Consider the following 20,682-nt stretch of genomic DNA (forward strand, 5'->3'; position numbering starts at 1 on the left):
CCCATTTACAATATGGGTGAAGGAACTTACGCCATAATTGGAGGTTCTACTCTTACCGATATCTTCAAACAGATTTCACACCGAATTGTTTTTGATTGGTGTAATTGGAAATTAATAGTAAAAAAATAAAATAAACAAAAACAAAATTTTATTTCACGTTACAGTAGCTCATATTCTATAACCTTTAACCAAGCTTATAATACAAATTAACCTCAATAACCAATACTTCCATTTGTCACAATAACTGTTCAACAGGTACCTACTTTTTTTTACAGTTACAGTTTCAAATGTCCAAATATAGAACATAATGGTTTCTGCAAATATAAGAGTCGTAAAATGCTACCTAAAACTTATCATTCAAATGTATATTTGAATAAAACCAATCATGAATCTACACAGATAATCTTATGTCCCGATATATACTTGGAGAACTACCGTTTACAGAGTATAAAAATTTTACAAATACACCAGTTAAGTAAAACAGATGCCTTTTTTGGTTTTACAGATATTTGATACAGTGCGTTGAAAAATCGCTCTTTTGATCCACTTTATGTGGATTAGCCTAACATTCCTGTTTCATTTATCAAGAGTTATATGTGATTTCTGTGGTTTTTCGGGCTTGACTCCGCGTTGAATTGTTATGGTTTTCAGAAAAACCATTGTTTTGACGCCGTTTAGGCAAGGTCACACTTGCCATTGTCAAGTCAGATTAGTTCTGTGTCTTCCTGATGTTTGAGAAATGATTTCTAGGCCGCTGTGTGCTGTGCTTAAGTATCTTGCTGCGCTTCTTCTGATCGACCATGTGTGGATTCGATTGGGCAGGGTCTTATACGCCAATCTAATTTTTACGGTTTTCTGTAGAATTGGTTTCCATGCAGTTGGGAGTCTTATACATAATTTTTTGACAAGGTAAGGGAACAACACCAACTTTTTAAGGCCTCTTAGCCTATCTTCAGTCCATGTTTTTTCTATTGACTGCTTTTCCTACTTTGCTTTATTTCAGAGTCATATAAACAGCGAGTCAGCACAGCCTCTTCAAGAAATAAGCTCCTGTTTTGGTTGGGGTGAATACTGATTTACCGAAAATTCCAGAAGTAGAGCATGGCGAGGACCGAGGACAAGGTGGCTCGTCAACTATTTTCAGAATTGATTGGCTTTAGTAAACGCGTGGAGGTTGGTTGTGGCTAGGTCCTAAGCTAGGACAGGGTATCGTGAAAAGAGATTGGAAAATTATAGAAAACCAATCTCTCCTTGTCCTTTGTGTGTTGACTCGACTATGAAGGAGTATGTTGAGGCGCTCACTTTCCAACGAGTGGCTTCAGGGTAATGTGTGTTTTAGCATTGTAGGTAGTGGTTGGCGAGCGAGTGTCCTCTGGGAACTGGACGCTTAGGGAGTGGATGTAACTAGGATTAATATCGAGATTGGATGAATTTTTGATTTATGTTGTTCTGAAGCTATTTTCTTGTGGCATTTTAATAAAATTTACTATTTTATTGGGAATAAGCCTCAATTTTACTTGAAAATTTTATTCTGACGTTTCGATTTCCGAAGTGGAAATTTTGACTTATTTTGAATAAAAATAGTAAATTGCACTTTGATTCATGGTATGGTTGTATGTCGACGTCGATATAGCATGATCTACATATTTTGTGAAATCTCATTACCGAGATCGGAGTCGTCATTCCTTTTTTCTGGAAAGACGTTGAAAAGGATCATCGACGACGTGAATGATTTAAAGTATGCGAGTTATTTGGTTGTTGTCTAGTTGGAACAGATACGATGTTTTTGAGGGCGTTGCTTACTTGCTGATCTGACAATGTAGTGATTCCCCGTTAATCTGAATATCTCTTGAGATTGCTTCAGCGAATTGGGTTTTGAGTCTTGTGAAGACTCGTACCAAGTTGATTGGAATGTTATTAAAGCGGACAATTCTGTAGAAGACTTTTGTGTATGGAAAATTAATTTTGGACAAGCTATCCTGGATGTCTTTTTGTGATAGGTATTTGTTCACGACGTTCATTACTAGGTGAAAGTTGAATCTTTCTGGATATGGGATTTGGATTGTAGGTGGCTTAACGAGAGAGTCTGGAGCCTATGGTGACTAGGTTGTCGCCTACTCACCACCCAACATTCATGGGTTGGAAAGTATTGAAGTTAGTTGTTTAGTTTGACGTCTAAACTTTGAGAGAAGCGATATTGTTCAAACTGAAGCTCGTTAGATTTTATGCTAAGGAAGAATTTTCTTTGTTGGCAAATGCTGGGATGTTTTCTATCCAGTATTTGGATGGGTTTTGTTGGACTGTAGGGGCGGTTTGGATGTGTGATGTGGTAGGACTTGAGCCTTGAGACGATTGAGAGTTGTGCGTTTCGAATAATGATTGTCTGGGTTGGTCATGGGTTGTAGAATTCACTGTTGGTTAAAGTTAGTTGAAGGGAGGGCTGGGTTGTTGTAGGGGGTGGTTTGGTTTTGGTAGGTTTCTGGGTTGTTTTCGGGGCAGGAGATTGGATTTCTTGGTAGGAATCAGTTGAGATAAAGAGGTTATTTTCATCGTTCTAGAATCCTGTGTTTGTAGAGCTCGAGTGTTGATTGTGTTTTTGGTCGGATGTATTAGCTTTATGGGAGTCTAGGTTGGATATAAGAAGGTTGTGGTTTTTAAAGAATTGGTTGAATTTACATTGGTTGCAAAGATTTAGTAAACTTTGGGGTGTGAACTATCAGGAGTGATTGGGATGTGACTTTAGTGGTCAGATCGGCTGGTTACTGTCAGATGCCTTTCCCTGTGCGGTCTCCGAGTTTTTTTTTTGTAAAGCTTTGGTGTTTATTGGTACTTGAGTGTACCGGTAAGCGGATTTTTTAAGTTTTCTGACGTACACGGCTTCCAACTCGATTTCGACCATGAGTAGACCTTCGAGGCAGAATTATGTGAGAACATATTTGATGATGTACTTGAATTTACCTATAATTCGTTTGTCATTTGTCTTAATACGGATATTTCATTGATAAATTGGATAAATACAGGATTTGATTGATAAATACAGGTTCAATACGGATGTACCAAAAACTGATCGTCCTAGTGATTTTTAACAGGAAAAACTAGTCCAAAAGTCTATGAGAAAACAAGCGAATAAAACTGATGTTAACGTCTGAACGGCTCACATAAGGGAAAAAAAATAGAACTTTTCGGCAAACCGATGGGTTTCCGATGCGTATAAGATATTGAAAAAAAAAAAATATATAAATAAACAACAATAAGGACATTGGATGAAATCAATTTAAAATTTGGAAGTTAAGATTTAGAAAGAATTTAGAAACCTAACGACATTTTTAGAGATTAACAAGAAGTCCTACATTTAGCAATAAATAGAATATGGTTTGGCTTAACTTCCAATTATATTTGCTCTACTCTTTTAAAACAGGTACCCACAGATAAACAATTTAAATATAAAATTACAAAACAAACCTACAAAAATTGTCGTAGTAAAGTTTTAAATTGGTTAAAAATACTATTATATCTGTCATGATTGAAAACTTTCATAATTCAACCTTCTCGTTCAATAAATAAACTGTGCTCAGCTATCACTTTAGTTACTATACTATCTTCTAGATCGACCCCGTTTGCCGCCTGTTCTTGAGTGATTCTCACTTCTTCGCTAGAATCCGGTTTCACAAAGATCACTGCCGTTCTTCTAGTATGTAGCATATTGCCAATTACCAACTGTAAAAGTAAAATCTTTATTAAAACTGTTGAAGTTTCGCAACTTTTTATACAAATATTAAATTAAATATTAAATGAAAATTATCTGTACGTCGTCCGATAACCCCATATAAATAAGGAAGGTACGAATCAAATGAGAAAAAAACACCAATAACTGCAAGAATTGCGCGATATTGGCGTTAATAGTCGCCCCCACTTAGATTTCTGGTATGCAGCCACCCAAATATAAACTACCCGCGATCTCAACTCATCATCTTGTTCCTAAAACTCGCACAAATAGGGTGTTCGCAGTTCCTTGTGGCCAAAAGCCACCTCACAAGGTTATATACATTATATTGTTGCCGATGTACAAGTAGGTTTACTTGTGTAAAATATTTACATTATTATACGATATTAATCGTTGCAAATTTACAATTGTTTGTTTGTTGCTGAACTGATAAGATATAAAGTAAAATGATAAGAGGAGGAAGGAGTATAGGAAGAAGGAGAGTGTCATGGTTGAAGAATTCAAGGGACTGGTTTAAATGCAGTTCTATAGAACTCTTCAGAGACGGCACTTAAAGAAGAAGTTGCTGAACTATTTTTCATATTGTGATTTCATTAATATTAATTATCATTATTTTATACATTAAAGAGAAAGAGGAAAAGGAGAAGCGTAGGGAGGTGACGGAGAAGAGTAGACAAGAAGAAGGGAGGCGTAGAAAAGTAGAGATAGAACTCATGAATGGCATATCTCAAATTCACAAAAATTTTCAGTTAGAGGCAAGTCAAATTACTAGTAGAATAGATAAATTAGAAGAACAACAAAACGATACGAAAACCAATTTAGAAAATAAAATGAAACAACAACAAAACGATTTAAAATTTAATTTAGAAAGAAGTTAGAAAGAAAAATGAATACTCTAGCTGGTTTATCTAATATTGTTTTTATCTAAAAACAGCTTTACTAAGCTGGTTTTAGTAACTAATGTCGAATCTGAACAAACAACTTCATCGTCTTCCATAGTTAAACCAGGCATAATAAGATCTAACAAAATTTTAAAACCACCCACATTCGATGACCAAACGGTATGGGAAAATTATCATTTTCAATTGGAAGGTGTAGCTAGAGAAAATATCTGGACTGAGAAAGAAATGGCAGCTTTCTTGGTACTCTTGGTGTCGTTTCGAGGACAGGCAGCAACAGTCTTAAAATTTCTTCTCCAGGATGCACCCAGTTATATCAGCATAACGAAGGCCTGTAAGAATATGAAGTCTATGTTAAAATATTATTGCATTTGGTGTACCAACAGGCACAAATTGGTATACAAGCATTCATAGATGGCTACAGGATGTTAAAATACAACAAGCCCTTCGGTTACAGCATCACTAAACGCTAAATGGAGCATTAATCTGAGCCCAGGAGTATGAAGCGGCGAAAAGTATTTCCAGATCTCGCCCAAAATTAAAAGAAATAAAATTTCGAGAAAGTGAGGAAGTTACTTTCACAGATAATCAACAACTTTTATCCCAGATGTTAAGCAAATTGCAAAATATTCAACAAAAATCTCAAACTGAAAACAAAAGATGTTTTAATTGGGGAAGAATGGGACATTTGCAAAATAATTACAGAAGCTGATCCCAGGCAAGGAAAGAAGAACCAAAAAATATGGTCAGAAGGTTGCCCAGATCTACATCCAGAAGCCCGTTACATAGTCCTACTAGAAATACTAGTAGAGATAGATCTCTAAGGAATTGATCTCCCATAACTCACCACAGACATGCAAGCAATAGCCAGGGAAAAGTCGACACTAAAAAGGAGGGCGTCGGCTGTATCTAATAAAAGCCACCAAATTCGCACTTACACTTTAAATAAAAATGTACAGAATTTACTACTTAAGCCAGAAGGACAAGTTGCTCGGTGGATAAAGAGACTCCAATAGTATAACTTCGACATAGTACATTGAAAAGGGCATCTCCATACCAATGCCGATATTCTTTCTAGGCGACCCTGTTTGGAACGACAAAACCAGTACTGTATAAGACTTAAAGGGAAAGAGAACATAACTGAAGAAGGTAACCACAGTTATACAGGAAGAAGATAATCGGAAATCCCCGGAAAACCTTAAAAAGAGTTAAAAGCAAGATAATGACTTAAAAGTCATATGAGAATGATTTAAAATGGAGTAAGACCTATTTAACAGGAAATAACCAAATACAATGGAACTCTAAAGGCCTACTGGACTCAATGAGAATCTCTGTATCTTTCCAATGGAATATTATAACGGAAGTGGAACAGTCCCGATGATGTATGTACAACTCAACAAGTGGTACTACCTAAATCATACATTAAAAGTGTGTTGCAAGAACTTCATAGCAGCCTTTCTGGAGGTCATTTTGAAGTCAAAAGAACACTGGCCAGAGTTCGAGACAGATTTTACTGGATCAATTGTCGCCGCGCTGTAAGAAAATTGATCAAAAGATATTAATATAATTTATAATCGCGTTATTGCTTATTTTGGTTAATATGGCAAAAGATTATGGTATAGTAGGTAAAAATTAGTGAAAAGAACTGAATATTGATATAAAAGTGGAAAGAGCAATTCAAAAGATGCTTCAACAATGAGACAAGTCAACTATACAACTAATACAATAGAGATATCATCGCTGTTACTGCAATAGGTCGTGTGTCAAAATTATGCTCCTCTCAGTTTAAGGCATTTTCCAAACCAAAATCATTAATTTTGTACAAATTGCAGTTCTCAGATACTTGGGTCGATATGCCTCATTGTCAGCGTTCTGTAGTTACCAATCATCAATGGTCTTGCCTTTACAAAGGCATGTGTCCAATTAAGAGTATGAAATATGCCCATTTACAAGAACTAAAAGGGTTTATTCCTGCAGATTGCAGAGTATTTTATGAAAATTTGTTACATAAATAAATTTTTATTAAATAGTTATTGTTATTAATATAATATTAATTTTATTAGTAAGAAAAAAATATTTTTGTATTTTGTGTCGAAAATATTTATCTTGTATTATTTTAGAAAATAAAACCTTTAAATGCCATACAGTTAGGCCTCGGTCATCCATTGACATACATCATATGTCAATAAATGTAACCAAGCGGTAGCAAGCAAATTATCTTAGTCATTAAAAACGGGTTTCTAAACCCTGGTTAGTTGATCTAACCAAGGTTAACTCTTAATTAATATAATTCGGCTAATATAAAAGTGCCCAAAAAGCAGATCAAAAATTCGAAAATCCTAAAATTCATATTATTTTTTTCATCTCCTGAAAAATAGTCTATTTTGGCATACAACCTATTGCAGTAACACCAACAATATGTTATATTATTTACCTTATGTTTGTATTTGGTTAAAGCCCCCCTGGCTTTGTTGATTAAAATATTTGGATCTGTTTCTAACTTAAATGAGACTACAAATGCATTGGGAAGCCAGTCACTTACAATAGGTGTTAGTAGTTTTGGTACTAATTGCAGGTGTATACTTGGAGCAGCATCTGATGAAATTTTATGTGTACTCTGAAAATATTTAAGACAATATGATACAATCTAAATAAATAATAAATAGCCTAATTTGTTATAAAACCAATAAAAGATTATAAAACAAATGCAGTGTAAATACTGGTTTAAATAGTCTAATGAGATTTTGCTTTATAGGTATTAATGTTTATAAATTTTATTACATTTTATTACAAAAGGGTTTAAATGTATTTTAGACCCTTTTATTTTGACGTGACAACGTCTTAAATTAGGTTGTGGCTCGGAGTCATTCATGAAAAAGTGTAACGCCCGCTCACGTCTGTTACAGTGAGTCACCGAACGAGAGAGAGGCCCGCCGGACCGGCGAATGCCTTGCGTCTCTCTCCCACTCAAACATGATCGGTCCGCTGCGCGCGCAGCACTAGAGAATTAGGCGCGTTGAATCGGTGCGTGCTTCCGTGCTTGTGTCTCTGTCAGTGTTGTTCCGTCTACCGATTTTTCGGTAGATCTACCGAATTTGATTCCTATCTACCGATCTACCGAACTGCCCCTTGAATCTACCTAATTTTAAAACAAATATCACAATGACTTGAAAATAAATTCGGATAATACAATTTATCTTTTTATTTCTGTTACCATCAAAAAACTTTTCAGTGTAACCTAATACTTGGTATTTTTAATACGTTTGTATTAAAATTCATTTGATACTTCCCTATAGTGTTTAAAAATATATTTGCAAAGATGCAAAGAAAGCGAAATACCCCGAGATTCAAGTTCGTAATTTTATACCTAATAATAACATATTGTATAAACATCATTCCGTAATCATAATCATTCACACACGTCTCTTCAATTCTCAAAGAATCTCAAGTATCAAGTGATAAATTATTAGCTAAATGACGGTGTGTGTGCTGTCGGTTTTCTTTGACTGCCGACTTAATCCATTAGCAGATAATGGTTGTTACATCTATTTGAACCAGAACGTTTGAACTTTCTGTAAATATTATGACCTATAACTATTTCTCAAAATATTATTAAACCTTATTTGTATCATAATAGCTGATGTGAGCATTTGGTCCCAATAATTTGATTCTTTATTTATTAAACAAAATTCAATGAATTATGGTTATTTCTAATAATTAGTTCAGCATAATTATTTAAGGTCTTTAACTTTTGAACCATTAAGTCGCCACCATAATGGGAAACTTTTCTATTTTTAGTTTTATGGAAAAAAGTTATTCTTTCTAAAAAGTTCTGAATGATCTAAAACTTAGAATACAATCATCAGATATTAAATTTTTTTAGTAATATAGGCAGTTTATCAAAAAATATGAATTTTATGTTCATATTTTTTGACAAACCTCGTGTATATGGCTCAAAAAATTTAATTGATGATTGATTTTAGGTTTTAGGTCATAAAACTAAAAAAAAATTCCATTATGGTGTTCACTTAATTGGACGCACTGTATTATAATATATATATATATATATATATATATATATATATATATATATATATATATATATATATATATATATATATATATATATATATATATATATATATATATATATATATATATAATTTACGTCATTGCATATGATCTACCGAAATCTACCGAATTTTGCCGAAGGCATCTCCCGATATTGGATAAGCTCCACAGAACATCACTGGTCTCTGTCTTTCTCGAGCGTTCTTGGCGTTCAAGACACATTACAGCAGAAACACTTCCTTTCATTTCATATTTCTCCTATCATCGTCCTATCCTCAACAAAATCACTCAAATAGAAATTAGTTAAGTTTAAGTTTACATGTACAATGTTTTAGTAAACAAAATATATTTCTATAGTTAAAATTTGTGCAATTCTTATTTTCATTCAATTCCTTGTTCCTATTGTGCAATTTAATAATATTCATATCAATAAATATTCTACCGAGAAAAAGACGTTGTCACGTAAAATCTTCGCCCGTAAAACCGACTTTACAGGCAACCGATTTTTTTGTTAAAATTTTGTTTTAAAGAAATCAGATTCTTCTTCTTCTTCTGGTTCCTATCCATTTCGGATGTTGGAAATCATATTGGCAATCATGACATTGCTCGCTGCGGCTCGGAACAGCTCCGTTGAGGTTTTCTTAAACCATGTTCTTAAATTCCGCAGCCATGATATTCTCCTTCTACCGGGTCCTCGCTTACCTTTGACTTTACCTTGCAATATAGACTGCAGCAGGGAGTAACGGTGCTGATTTCTCATAACGTGTCCCAGATATTGCAATTTTATGCGTTTGATCGTAAACACAATCTCTGGTTCCTTCTTCATTTTTTCTAGAACTTCCTTGTTCGTGATCCTTGCTGTCCATGATATTCTCAGCATTCTTTTATAAAGCCACATCTCAAATGCTTCAAGTTTTTTAATAGTGGTGTTTATGGAGAAATCCGATAATCGAGTATAAATATACAAGTTACTTTATGTAGTACTTTTTTTCATTTGTTTTGAATTTCTTCTGTGGGAGTGACTAACTATCCGAAGGAAGGAAAACATATACAAAGACCTGCTTTAATTACAATATTTTAATGGCTGGTTAAAAATATATAATACTTACCATCTGGTTAGGAGGAATAAAAAAGTCTGAAACTGCAGCAGCTAAATACAACATAGCATTTGATCCAAAAACTGTTAGACTTTCACAAGCTGCCCTCAACAACCAAAAATAGTCTGACAAAGTTGTAAAATTCACACATAATAATCTACCTTCTTTGTGGGCAGTTTTGTAACTAACTAAAATTGGAGCTAATTCCTTTATGTATTCAGGTTTAACTGAAAAAAGGATTTTGTTTACTACACAAAATTGTCATACATTGTATAATATTAAAAAGAATATGTTGAGCATTCTGTTATTGTGACCTCCTTTAACAAGAAGTATATGATGAGATACTTGGAACATCTAGAAGTATATGAAAAGGTAAATACCTGTTATTGAGGTCTCTTGTTCATTTTTGTCAATGTCCAACATTTCCAAAAATTTCTGTCCACCAAAATGTCTTGTAAATGGTTCTACTGATTTAAATCTATGTAAAAATATCACTGCATAACCACATTTCAAAAAATACTCAGTAGAAGCAGCTCCTCGAACACCACCACTGAAGTTGTCTACAAATCTGACTGTATTATGTTCCAGTGGCACTGTTGTGCCTCCAGACTAAAAATAAATTTTTAATATTAATGCTCCCTTACAAATTAATCTGGAGAAATTTTAGTAGACAAGTAGAGTTGGCCTTCCCCTTTCCTCTTAGCTACCTTGGCAACAAGCAACAAGAGCCTGGTGGATAATGAATGAGTTGACTACCTTAGCAAAATACATAGTACTGTAAAAAATTCATTCCAACATTTTTTAATAAGATAGCTTCTAATGCAGTAACTGCCTTACAAGTAGACAACAGCTAGATGTATACTACTTTCTGTACTTTCCCAAGGTTTAAAGTACACTTTCCTAAAATGCCATAATTAGACCATTTAAATATTTAAAAGTCGTACAGAATATCACGGTCTAAATATATTTAACCATATAAAGGCAAAAAATGGTAAAATAATTAATGGAGTAATAGTTTGCTGATATATGATCTTTTAGAAATTAAACAGATTATAGGAATGAACTAAAATCGTCAAATTGAAATTACAACTTAAAAAAATTTTCGTTTAAATTACATACCGTTACTAAAACTATTCTTTGGTTATTATGGTGGTGTTTTTCACAAAACAATTTTATTTGTTTTTGACTATCGTCATAATTACTAGGTGGTGAATTAGTAGCATAAAATTCATCCCAATGTTGGCGAGACATTCTAGATTATATTATTTGAATATTACAGTTAGTTGTGATACGTTTTATGTGTGTGTGAAATAAATCTAATCTCTAGGATAGGAAATTACAAATTAAAAAAAAGTGTGGTTAGAGATTGTCATTTCAAGGTCATTTCCACAAATTTCCACTTTCTTTATCAACAGGCTTTGACGTATCAAAAGAAATCGATTTACTGAGATCGAATTATTTAGAATCGAAAGACTAAATGAAAAACGCAAATTCCCCTGTTTATTTAAAAATAATTATTATAAATTATATTTTTTAATAATTTGCAAATCAAATGTTTGCAGATGTTCTTAACACATTTAGCGCCAATGGAATAATTTGGAAATTTAAAAAAAATGGAACAGTAGGCGGTATTGTAGACTAGCGCGAATTTTCATACTGTTTCCTTTATTTTTAAAATTGAATGCTATAAATTATTTATTTATTACGTTTTTTATAGATTTTTAATAAAATTGAAAAAAATTATATGTTGTATAACGGACTCCCTCGTCGCGTAGATGGACCCTTTCAACTGTTTACTGTGACTACGAAAAGGAACCACTATTTTGTGTTTCGTAGCGATACTTCCGTGACGCTTGCCTTAGCATTTTACTATAAAGAAAAAGTAATACATTGCCAGTATAGAAACTTCACTTCAATAGTCGTATCATAGATGTAATATAATATTTTAGAATATAAAACCGCGGTTTTATATTCTAAATAAATTATGTTACATGTAGAAGACGATTTGTTTCTCAAAGCGGTACATCCTGAGTCGCCGAAATAACGAAAAACGACGTGAGATCTGAGATCACTCGTGGTTTCCATAGTGCAGTGCACAGTACATAACTCTTGGTATATTATTATATATTTCGGTTAATACCTATATGAATGCGCAAAACGAGGTCACCTAGTCTTTCACCTATGTCATCAGGATTTAATATTCGTAGCACACATGGTTGAGTTTTCTATGATGGTGCTATGCTATGTCAGTGTTGTAGGTACTGTCGCTTATATAGTTTTCTGAGAACACAAAGCATGCCTATCTCATTTTAAAGCTTTGTTCTACAGCGTCCTTTTGGTCATTACAACAGGGGCAGTAAGGGAGAGTTTGGACACTTTTTGGTGTATGATTATTTTTTCTCAACATGAGAGGATTATTGCAATGTATATTTGACTTTAACGAATAAGTATCTGGGTACGTAATACCTACTAGTTTTTAAAAACGAATTAGTTACCTCTGTTCTATTGAAAAAATGGTTTTTACATATTGAAATTATCCAAAATCTATAATCTACTGGGTCTCTCATTGTTCATAATTAAGGTCCTTAGGCAAAGAAAAAGAAGGGACAGCTCAAAAGCGACTTCACGACATTAAATTATGAGTTCTAAAAGGCACAGTAAGATGGCCACTTCCGTCGCAACATCACGATAACGGTCTTATAATGTCAGCTCTTTTCTGTTGCTTGATATATTCTAAAGTTTCTTTCTATGCTTCGAGATCACCAAGACTTTTATGGTGCAAATACATTTCCAAGTTGAGATCACTATGCTCCATTTATATCTTTTAAAACGTTTTCTGCAGTATATTTTTCACGTAAAATGTATATACCTACGACGCAATCGATTTTAGTTCTATTTGCTGTAAGATTATCTAATCTGTATTTTGTTTTGTTTTTAAATGATAACATTTAATTAATTTGTTATAATCGTGTTTTTGTATCTACTATAAACTAAATACTTCTTTATATTTACGTATACTAATAAAACGTTTTTCTCTACACCAAAGTAATTAATTATAAATTTTTATTTTCTTTCTTGGATATGGCATTTTGAAAATAATAAAACAACGAACGAAATAGTTTTAAGAGTGTATTTGTTTTGGAAATTATAGACTTGTTGAATAATATACAATAGCTAATAATAAAGAAGATACATTTTAGAAAGTGAATAAATTTTAAACAAGATATTTAAAATTTATTGTTTTTGTAAAAAGTCATCAAACATAAATAGGGCTAATGAACTGTCTGGTCCATCAAGGAGGTCAGTCAAATCAGTGCTATACCCTGCAAGTTTTCTGATAATTTCTCTTTGTTGGTGTAAAACTTCTTTCTCTAAATAATCGGTAACTTCGGGATCGTAGAATTGCTTGTTGCTTCTAGCAGCTCCAAGATGGATAGAGTGGGCTTCATGGACATATTTCTTTTCCAAGTCCAAAGCTTTTGAAACTGCGGTTAATTCATGCAAGTCAAAGCTTCTGGGCTGGGCTTCTTCTTCTTTAACGCCTTCAGAAATGGCATTAAAGTCGACTTCACCTCCACGAGCAGTAAGGTATTTGATGAATTCAATACCATCGTTCCATTTTTTATCAGACAAACCACGGAAAAGTTTTTTAAATCCTGCGCGGTTTCTCTGGTAGTTGTCAAAGTTGGTAGCCAGAAGCAGGTATTCAAAGGATCTGATGAAGTTGTGGTTTACGAATTTTTGAAGATCCGATTCAGCTGAATCTATTGCTCCGAATTTTGCATTACAATTCAACTTGTCAACACCTAGAAAAAAACAGAGATAATTAATACTAAAAATTAAATTTCATAATTAGGATTATTATAAATGATAAATTGAAGCAGTTCACTGGAGTAAGTGTTTACTTATACTCAGAACAAATCATTAATGAAGCGCTGTTAAATCAAAATAATGGTATAAAAGTGCATGCAATTCCAATTAACAATATCGAATATGAAGACAATACCATCATCATGGTAGAAAATCCAAACAATTTACAAAGATTACTAACCAGGATAGTAAAAATTGATAAAGAATATGACCAAACACTGAATGTAAAGAAAACTAAATTTATCATCAAGTATAGTGAACTATCTTTGGTAATAAATAAAAACTGTTACAATATTATAGTAGAATTTCGACATTTGGATTTGTAGAAGGATAGTGAAGTATCTTAAATAAATAAAATATCAAATTTAGAAAAACTCAAAAGAATGGAAAAAAATGGAGCTACTATTAACCATCAAAAATCGTAAAATTCAATATCTTGAACATCTTATGAGGAAGAACATACATCAACTTCTACAAAATGTCATTCAAGAAAAGATTCTGAGAAAAAGAGGTATAGAGAGAAGAAAATTAATGGTTGTGAAATTTAAGAGAGTAGTTTGACTGCAGCTCGACCAACTATTTCCGTGCAGCTGTACCCAAAATTGAAAAAATTATGACCATTTACTTCCAAATCAAGACAAACAAACATAAAAACTATATTTTTTCATGGAAAAACAACGAGGGAAATAAATTAAGACATATAAAAGAAAATTATGCGAACACAAATAAGATACTGTAATTTTTGGTTTGCAGACAGTCTGGAAGATGTAAAGACGTTTGTCTTCAGGATAGCAGGGTGCTGCAATATGGGCATCCCAATCGACGACGAGAAATTGTACACGATAAACTTCGCTAACGACCAAGCCATTCTAGCTGAAGATCAGAGTAATATAGACTATATGCTTAGAAAACAGGAAAAGGAGTACACCAAGTTTAGACTTACAATTAATATATAAAAAACCGAGTACTTAGTTGTAGGGGAAAACCCAGAAAACCTACAAATTGAAATAGGAACTATAAAATCAACTGAAACCTTCAAATACTTGGAAGTCCAAATAACATCTGTTATGAAAGTACCCTTAGTTGAAGCTGGCTGAACTATAACTATTTTAAAGACCTCTTAGATTATATGTATACTTGTCATATGTCAGTCGGCAGTCATAGGAAGGTCAATAAATGTGTTGGTTTAGTTCCACGTGTTTTTTTTTGTTAGTAGTTAATGAATATCTATTTGTATCCTAATATATTTGGCGACAAGGATAGTCGAATCTACGTGCCGTGAAAATTATGGCTTTAATTGGTAATATTGAACAGTTTGACCCTAAAAGGTCTGACATAACCTCGTATATCGAGCGCATGGAAAACTTTTTGAGTGTAATATTGTTGAAGATCATTTCAGTGTTTTCTCTAAAATCATTGGATTCATTCTTCTGATTGCTAATAGGATTTTCTACTACTTCACCCATTACTGATACTTGCCTAGACAAAAGCTGGAAGTAACGAAGAAATATATTGCAGGATTGGCCAAGCAAGCTAAGCCACTAGACAGCTACACGGACTATTCTGGAATAATCACAAAAGAAAAATTTATAATACCAAAATAGAAAGTATTGGGTTGTCCGGTGCCGAACTCTGAGAAATAAATCAAAGAAAAAAAATTAAAAATTAAGAGCATGGACATGAAATATCGGAGACGATGTTGCCGGCTCACTAGACTTGATAGAGTGAGGAACGAAGATATTAGGAGAGAAATAGAAATTGATCTAGAAATAATAGACACGATTGAAGCTAAAACTGGTCTGGACACCTGCAGGGAATGCCTGAAAATAGATGACGAAAAAATATGGAAAAATAAACTCCGCCCACTAGAAGAAAATGAGATAGACCAAGATAGTCTTAGAAAGAAGATGTAGAAAATGCAATAACCACCAGAAATTTAAAAAATGAAGATTGCTTTCTACAGAAAACGCTTCAAATTAGGATGTGGGAAACAGCGCAAGCTGGAGAAAACTCTTCTATTAAAATAGATATATGACGACAAATAGTTAAATAAAATAAGAGATTAGTTTACATTTGATGTTGTGAAATGAAGAATGATATCTGGAAGGCTCAGAATACAAATCGACCAAGCCCACTTTTTGTCATTTACCAGTAAATAACGCTATGACAGCACCAACTAGGTAACATTTCAGTGTAATAATGAACCAAGTCCTAGTTCTGATAATATCCGCTAGGCAGCAGCAAGTTCTGGTGTTAAGTTACAGATTGTTATTTTCTTTCAGAATACTACTGAACCAAGTCCAGGTAGTGTTTGTGTACTGTGTTTTGTGTTGATATGCTTTAAACCCTTTAATAGAGCTTTCGGCAGTATATTACACATTATTTTTGACGGTTAGTTGTAGTATTCTTCTTCTCATGGCGCCGTTTCCTTTCGAAGGTTGGCGATCCAAATGGGAAGTTATAGTATGAAGAGTGGTTGCCAGACGAATTTGACACAGGTAAATACAATTTGTTATAGTTTAGTTTAGGATTGCTACTCAAAGTGTTTGATATTGGTGCAACGTGAACCACAGAAATGCCTGACCTATTGCAATAAACATTTAATTTCATATATTTTTTTAGAAGGTGATACTTCATCAAAAAGACTGTACTGTCGGCCAAATTAAAACGGAGACGTCCAACTAAGAGCCTGTTAACCGAAAACATTTCTCATGATCTGACTCAACTCAGTACATCAACGGAGCAAGGTATTTAAATGCATGAAATATTGTTTCAATGAGTTTTTAACTAGACCTAAAGCCTAAAAAAACCATTATTTTGATGCTTGCTGACAGCGGATGATGAAATCCAATGTTTAAAATAAATTGGTAATAAAAAAAGAAAATATTTTTTGCAATTTAATTTGTTTTAAAGAGATCGAGCTCCGTGAGAAGTTCCCTTCTGACGCTACCTTGAAATCTTTTTTTAATTAATTTTCGAAACTGGCAGATTACTCAAAACAAAACTGTTTTTTGCGAGGCTTAGTTAAGGCCTTAACTGTCAGTAGGCATCGGACAAGAGACGGATCATGAGAAGCAAAATCAAAAATGTACCAGTACGTTAATCCAGATGAACATTTTTTTTTTGTTTTAACATACAATCTGTTACATCTTCCATATAACAAATAAGTTAGGGAAGATAATACATATTTTTAAATAAAACAGAAGTTGCTGCCGTTATTGACGCAAGGGGAAAAGTAGCGTCGCGTAAAATTGGCGACTCAGATATTGTTGATCATATAAAGTCATTTTCCTGCTATCAAAGCCAGTACATAAGAAAGGAAAATGGGAACAAAAGATACTTGAGCCACATTTGAATATTAAAAAAATGTATGATTTATACAAACAGAGATGTGAAAGTGAGAACAGAAATCCTGCGAAAGAAAAATATTACTATCAAGTCTTCAATCATAAATTTAACTTGCACCTTAAACCTCCTTCAAAGGACACTTGCAGCAAGTGTGACAAGTTATTTAAAAAAATCCGTGCTGAATCCGTTGAGAAAAAGACAGCCGACTTAAAGGCAGAAAGAGAACTGCATTTAAGGCGAGCAGAACAAGCGCGCTCAGAACTGAAAAAAGATGCCGCGGAAGCTTCGCAGGATAAATATTTTTGTATATATTTGACTCCGTATTAGTCCGTTACTTTTTGGCGAGAAAAAGAGCGATAGTTTTTCAAATCCGGAAAGTCGAGATGCTTTTGGGATATCGTCCTATATTTTGGAACAAATTAATCCTATTTTAAAAGACCCTCGCGAGAAATTAATTGCAGAAACTTAAGACGGCGCTGCTGTAATGCGTGGGCAGTTGAGAAAAGTTAATGTTAAAATCCGAGACGTTGAAAGAAATACATATTATTTATATACCTTGTTACACGCATCAATTTAACAAATTATTGCAAAATGCGATGTCCAGCACTTTTATTGTCCGCATATTTTTGGTAACATGGAGACATATCCGCATTTTTGTCTAATTCTCCGGACAAAACAACAGCGTTAAAGCAAGTGATAAACAAACGAATTTAAAAACCATTACAAACACGATGTAATTTTTAATTTTTAGTCTAGAGTGATACAAACTGTATTTGAAAATTGAGACAACATCCTGGAATGTTTTGAAAATAATGAGTCTGGAAATCTTAAATATATACCACGAAAACCACAGTTCAAGTCGCCAACTTCATAAAATTGAAACGAACTCTGTGAAATTGAAATATGCTGTTGACAGTTTAAAAAAATAGTTGTTAACGTTAGAAACAGCATCCTCTCTGTAAATCGGCAGGACCAGAGAGAGGGGTACGGCGTTGAGGAGAATTTAAATTTATCTGACAATTTGTGACAATATTTGTAAAAATTATTTTAAAGAGAAAATTATGAACATTATAGAAAAGAACTACTTTTAGAAGACACTGATATCTTTTGTAATTCATTTATTTCCAATGGTTGAAAAATATGAACTTAAATTGGAATTGCCAATATTTTGCACGTCGTCACAAATAACACAACAAAACGAAAATGTAATCGGTTGCTTACGTACTTTAAATTTAATAGTGTCATATAGTTTGAATTTAACATTTTTTTCAATATGTTTCTAAGGAATACAACGTCGGAAGAAAGACTGACGGCGCTTGCCACCAAAAAAACTTTAGTTGGAGAAATTTCTGCCTCAGTAGGCTTTTGGCAAATGGTAATTTATTTTAGGATTCTAGAATCAGCGCCCCCTTGAATAAAAATATCACCCGTCGCCACTGGATACAATACAGCCTTAGAAGGATTCTTGGTACAATACGCAAGATTTTGGTCCAAACGGTTTGGAAAGAACGTTGTTGACCTTTATTTTCAGAAACTGTTTTGGTATAGGTTTTTTGAATATATATGAAATATATATATATATATATATATATATATATATATATATATATATATATATATATATATATATATATATATCATGTATTTTTATATTTTTATATTAAGATAAATAAACTAATAATTACTCGCATATTTTCTTATCGCATTCTTCTAGACTAAACATTTGAACAAGTTCATTTCAACACACTCCAATTAAAGTTGGAAGAGATAAAGGGGAATTCCAACAAGACATTCCTTGGTACTTAGTATAAGCTGATGATAGAACGCTGATAGGAAATATTGAACGAGAATTATAGCAAAGATTGAAACATATTTTTGAAATTATTTTAAGCTGATATTTTTATATTAATCACTATATACAATATGAATAAACAATAATTTTAATAAAAGACTTTATAGTTAAGGTTTCGAATTCTGGGTTGGAAATCTAAACAATAAGAATTATGGTTAATTTTCATTTAGTACAGTAATTAATACTGAAACAGTTGAGACGGGCTTTTATTGAAAAAACTTAAACTTAACATATATATGTATGTCACTTTATACTTACCTAATATAGCGCAGTTAAAGGGAAAAGTAACGTTATAGAGGTGTGAATGCTTTTATTGGATGAGCAAACAACAAAAAGGGGTCCATTAAAAATTAATGTATTAGAAAAAGTCTATGTAAATGTGGCCTATGTCGATGCCCATATAAAGGAGTATATTACATATGATTAGGGATATTCAACATCGAGATGAAGAATGAGAATAATCGTCAAATTCCTGTAGGAAGCATGCGAGAAAGACAAAAAAAATCTAATATTGATAAGGCGCTCCTGCTTAGGTAGAAAAAAAAATATAGTGGATAAAATTTCTACACGTTTTTATTGGCACATTGTCGCATCACCCGTGCCGACGATATTGGGATGCTAATACTCCAGGGAAAACGGGAGGGAAAGAGAGATCTAGGGTAATTACCAGCCAGATACTCTATGAACTCAAAAAGAACATGGACATTCATAATTACTGTATAACTGCGATTATCTAAAGAATGAAAAAATATATTTTCTTGTACAATCTAGTTCAAATTGAAAATATATCAAATTATCATAATTTCAAACCGTTAGCAAAAAGAAGAGCAAAGTGGCAATGAATTTAGAATGTGAATAATGGTAATATACTTACTCTTCGCAGCAGTTGGATTGCATGCGGTAACTGCGTCTTTATAACAGCTATCTTGGGAGGCCAAAGCGGCGACGCAAAAGATGGATAGTACGATGAAAGCCTTCATGATCCCTAAATTAAAGAAAATACTCGTAAATAAATCAAATAACTACAGTAAATATTGGTAAAAGAATAAATAAAATGGTTATATAGTAAAGAAAAATAGTATACGAACCTGGCATCTCGTCAGCGTAATCATGAATAACAATCAATGATCAAGATTTTAATTTTATATTCTACAGAAACGCATCAAAATATTATGAAACGACGTGCGCAACTGTGTCGGGCGCATTAAAGTACTTCACAAATTCACAGAATGAGTGCTTCTGTCTTCATTAGATTAAAGTTGAGATGACAGCGTTGCCGTTAGGGTACTAACGGTAACGTTACTACTACAAAAACATTCATCGCTATTTTCCTGTGATAAAAATATTGAGATGAAATATGATATGGTATATTAGTTTTACTGCTTAACCACCTCTATTATAGTGATTACTCCAGACATTGTATTACTAATGTCCAATTTGGACAGTATATTTGCCATGAACTGTAATATAAGTACCTATGTATTTTTTATGTGAAGGAAGATAAGTACATTTTCTCAGAAAAAACAACTAAAAGCGGACTCGGGCAGGACAAGAATGTGTACTATATTGTAGATCGATCTTTTTAAAGCTTCTCTTTGTATTTATTTTGCCCCTTTTTGTTAACTTATCACTTGACGTAATTGAGTAATGCGCATTTCGCTATACCTAATCTGGAATGCTTATTGAAATCTTGTAAAGTGGGATATCTAACTAAAAATAGTAATTTCTTAGTCCTTTTAGTTTTTCCTTAATTTTTTATTTAAAATTGATTATAAGTTGATAAACTCTTGATGGTTGGTTTTAAAACGTATCTGATCAAAA

At 33.1% G+C, this 20,682-nt stretch overlaps 2 protein-coding genes across 2 annotated transcripts; both read right to left on the reverse strand.

Annotated features, from left to right (window-relative positions):
- Positions 1 to 131: 131 nt before the first annotated feature.
- On the reverse strand, positions 132 to 11,145 carry Ppcs (phosphopantothenoylcysteine synthetase). The gene is made up of 5 exons (XM_072537450.1): positions 10,911 to 11,145; positions 10,172 to 10,400; positions 9,804 to 10,018; positions 7,058 to 7,240; positions 132 to 3,717 (listed from the first exon to the last, which is right to left on the reverse strand). Exons 1-5 carry the CDS (start codon positions 11,040 to 11,042, stop codon positions 3,541 to 3,543), a joined length of 936 nt encoding a protein of 311 aa, XP_072393551.1. The 5' UTR covers positions 11,043 to 11,145; the 3' UTR covers positions 132 to 3,540.
- A 1,762-nt stretch (positions 11,146 to 12,907) lies between these two features.
- On the reverse strand, positions 12,908 to 20,105 carry LOC140445439 (ferritin light chain-like). The gene is made up of 3 exons (XM_072537453.1): positions 19,950 to 20,105; positions 19,736 to 19,846; positions 12,908 to 13,597 (listed from the first exon to the last, which is right to left on the reverse strand). The coding sequence occupies exons 1-3, from the start codon at positions 19,954 to 19,956 to the stop codon at positions 13,026 to 13,028; spliced, it is 690 nt and encodes a 229-aa protein (XP_072393554.1). The 5' UTR covers positions 19,957 to 20,105; the 3' UTR covers positions 12,908 to 13,025.
- Between the last annotated feature and the right edge of the window lie 577 nt (positions 20,106 to 20,682).

This window comes from Diabrotica undecimpunctata, chromosome 7 (genome assembly GCF_040954645.1).
Source record: "Diabrotica undecimpunctata isolate CICGRU chromosome 7, icDiaUnde3, whole genome shotgun sequence".
Taxonomy (NCBI): Eukaryota; Metazoa; Arthropoda; class Insecta; order Coleoptera; family Chrysomelidae; genus Diabrotica; species Diabrotica undecimpunctata.

Coding starts and splice junctions, on each gene's coding strand:
- Ppcs (XM_072537450.1), bottom strand. CDS start 11,042: ATGTCTCGCCAACATTGGGATGAATTTTATGCTACTAATTCACCACCT. Junction 7,241..9,803: donor TTATTCCTCCTAACCAGATG/GTAAGTATTATA, acceptor AAATATTTTCAG/AGTACACATAAAATTTCATC. Junction 3,718..7,057: donor TAACCAAATACAAACATAAG/GTAAATAATATA, acceptor TTACTTTTACAG/TTGGTAATTGGCAATATGCT.
- LOC140445439 (XM_072537453.1), bottom strand. Junction 13,598..19,735: donor CAATCCAACTGCTGCGAAGA/GTAAGTATATTA, acceptor GTTTTTTTCTAG/GTGTTGACAAGTTGAATTGT.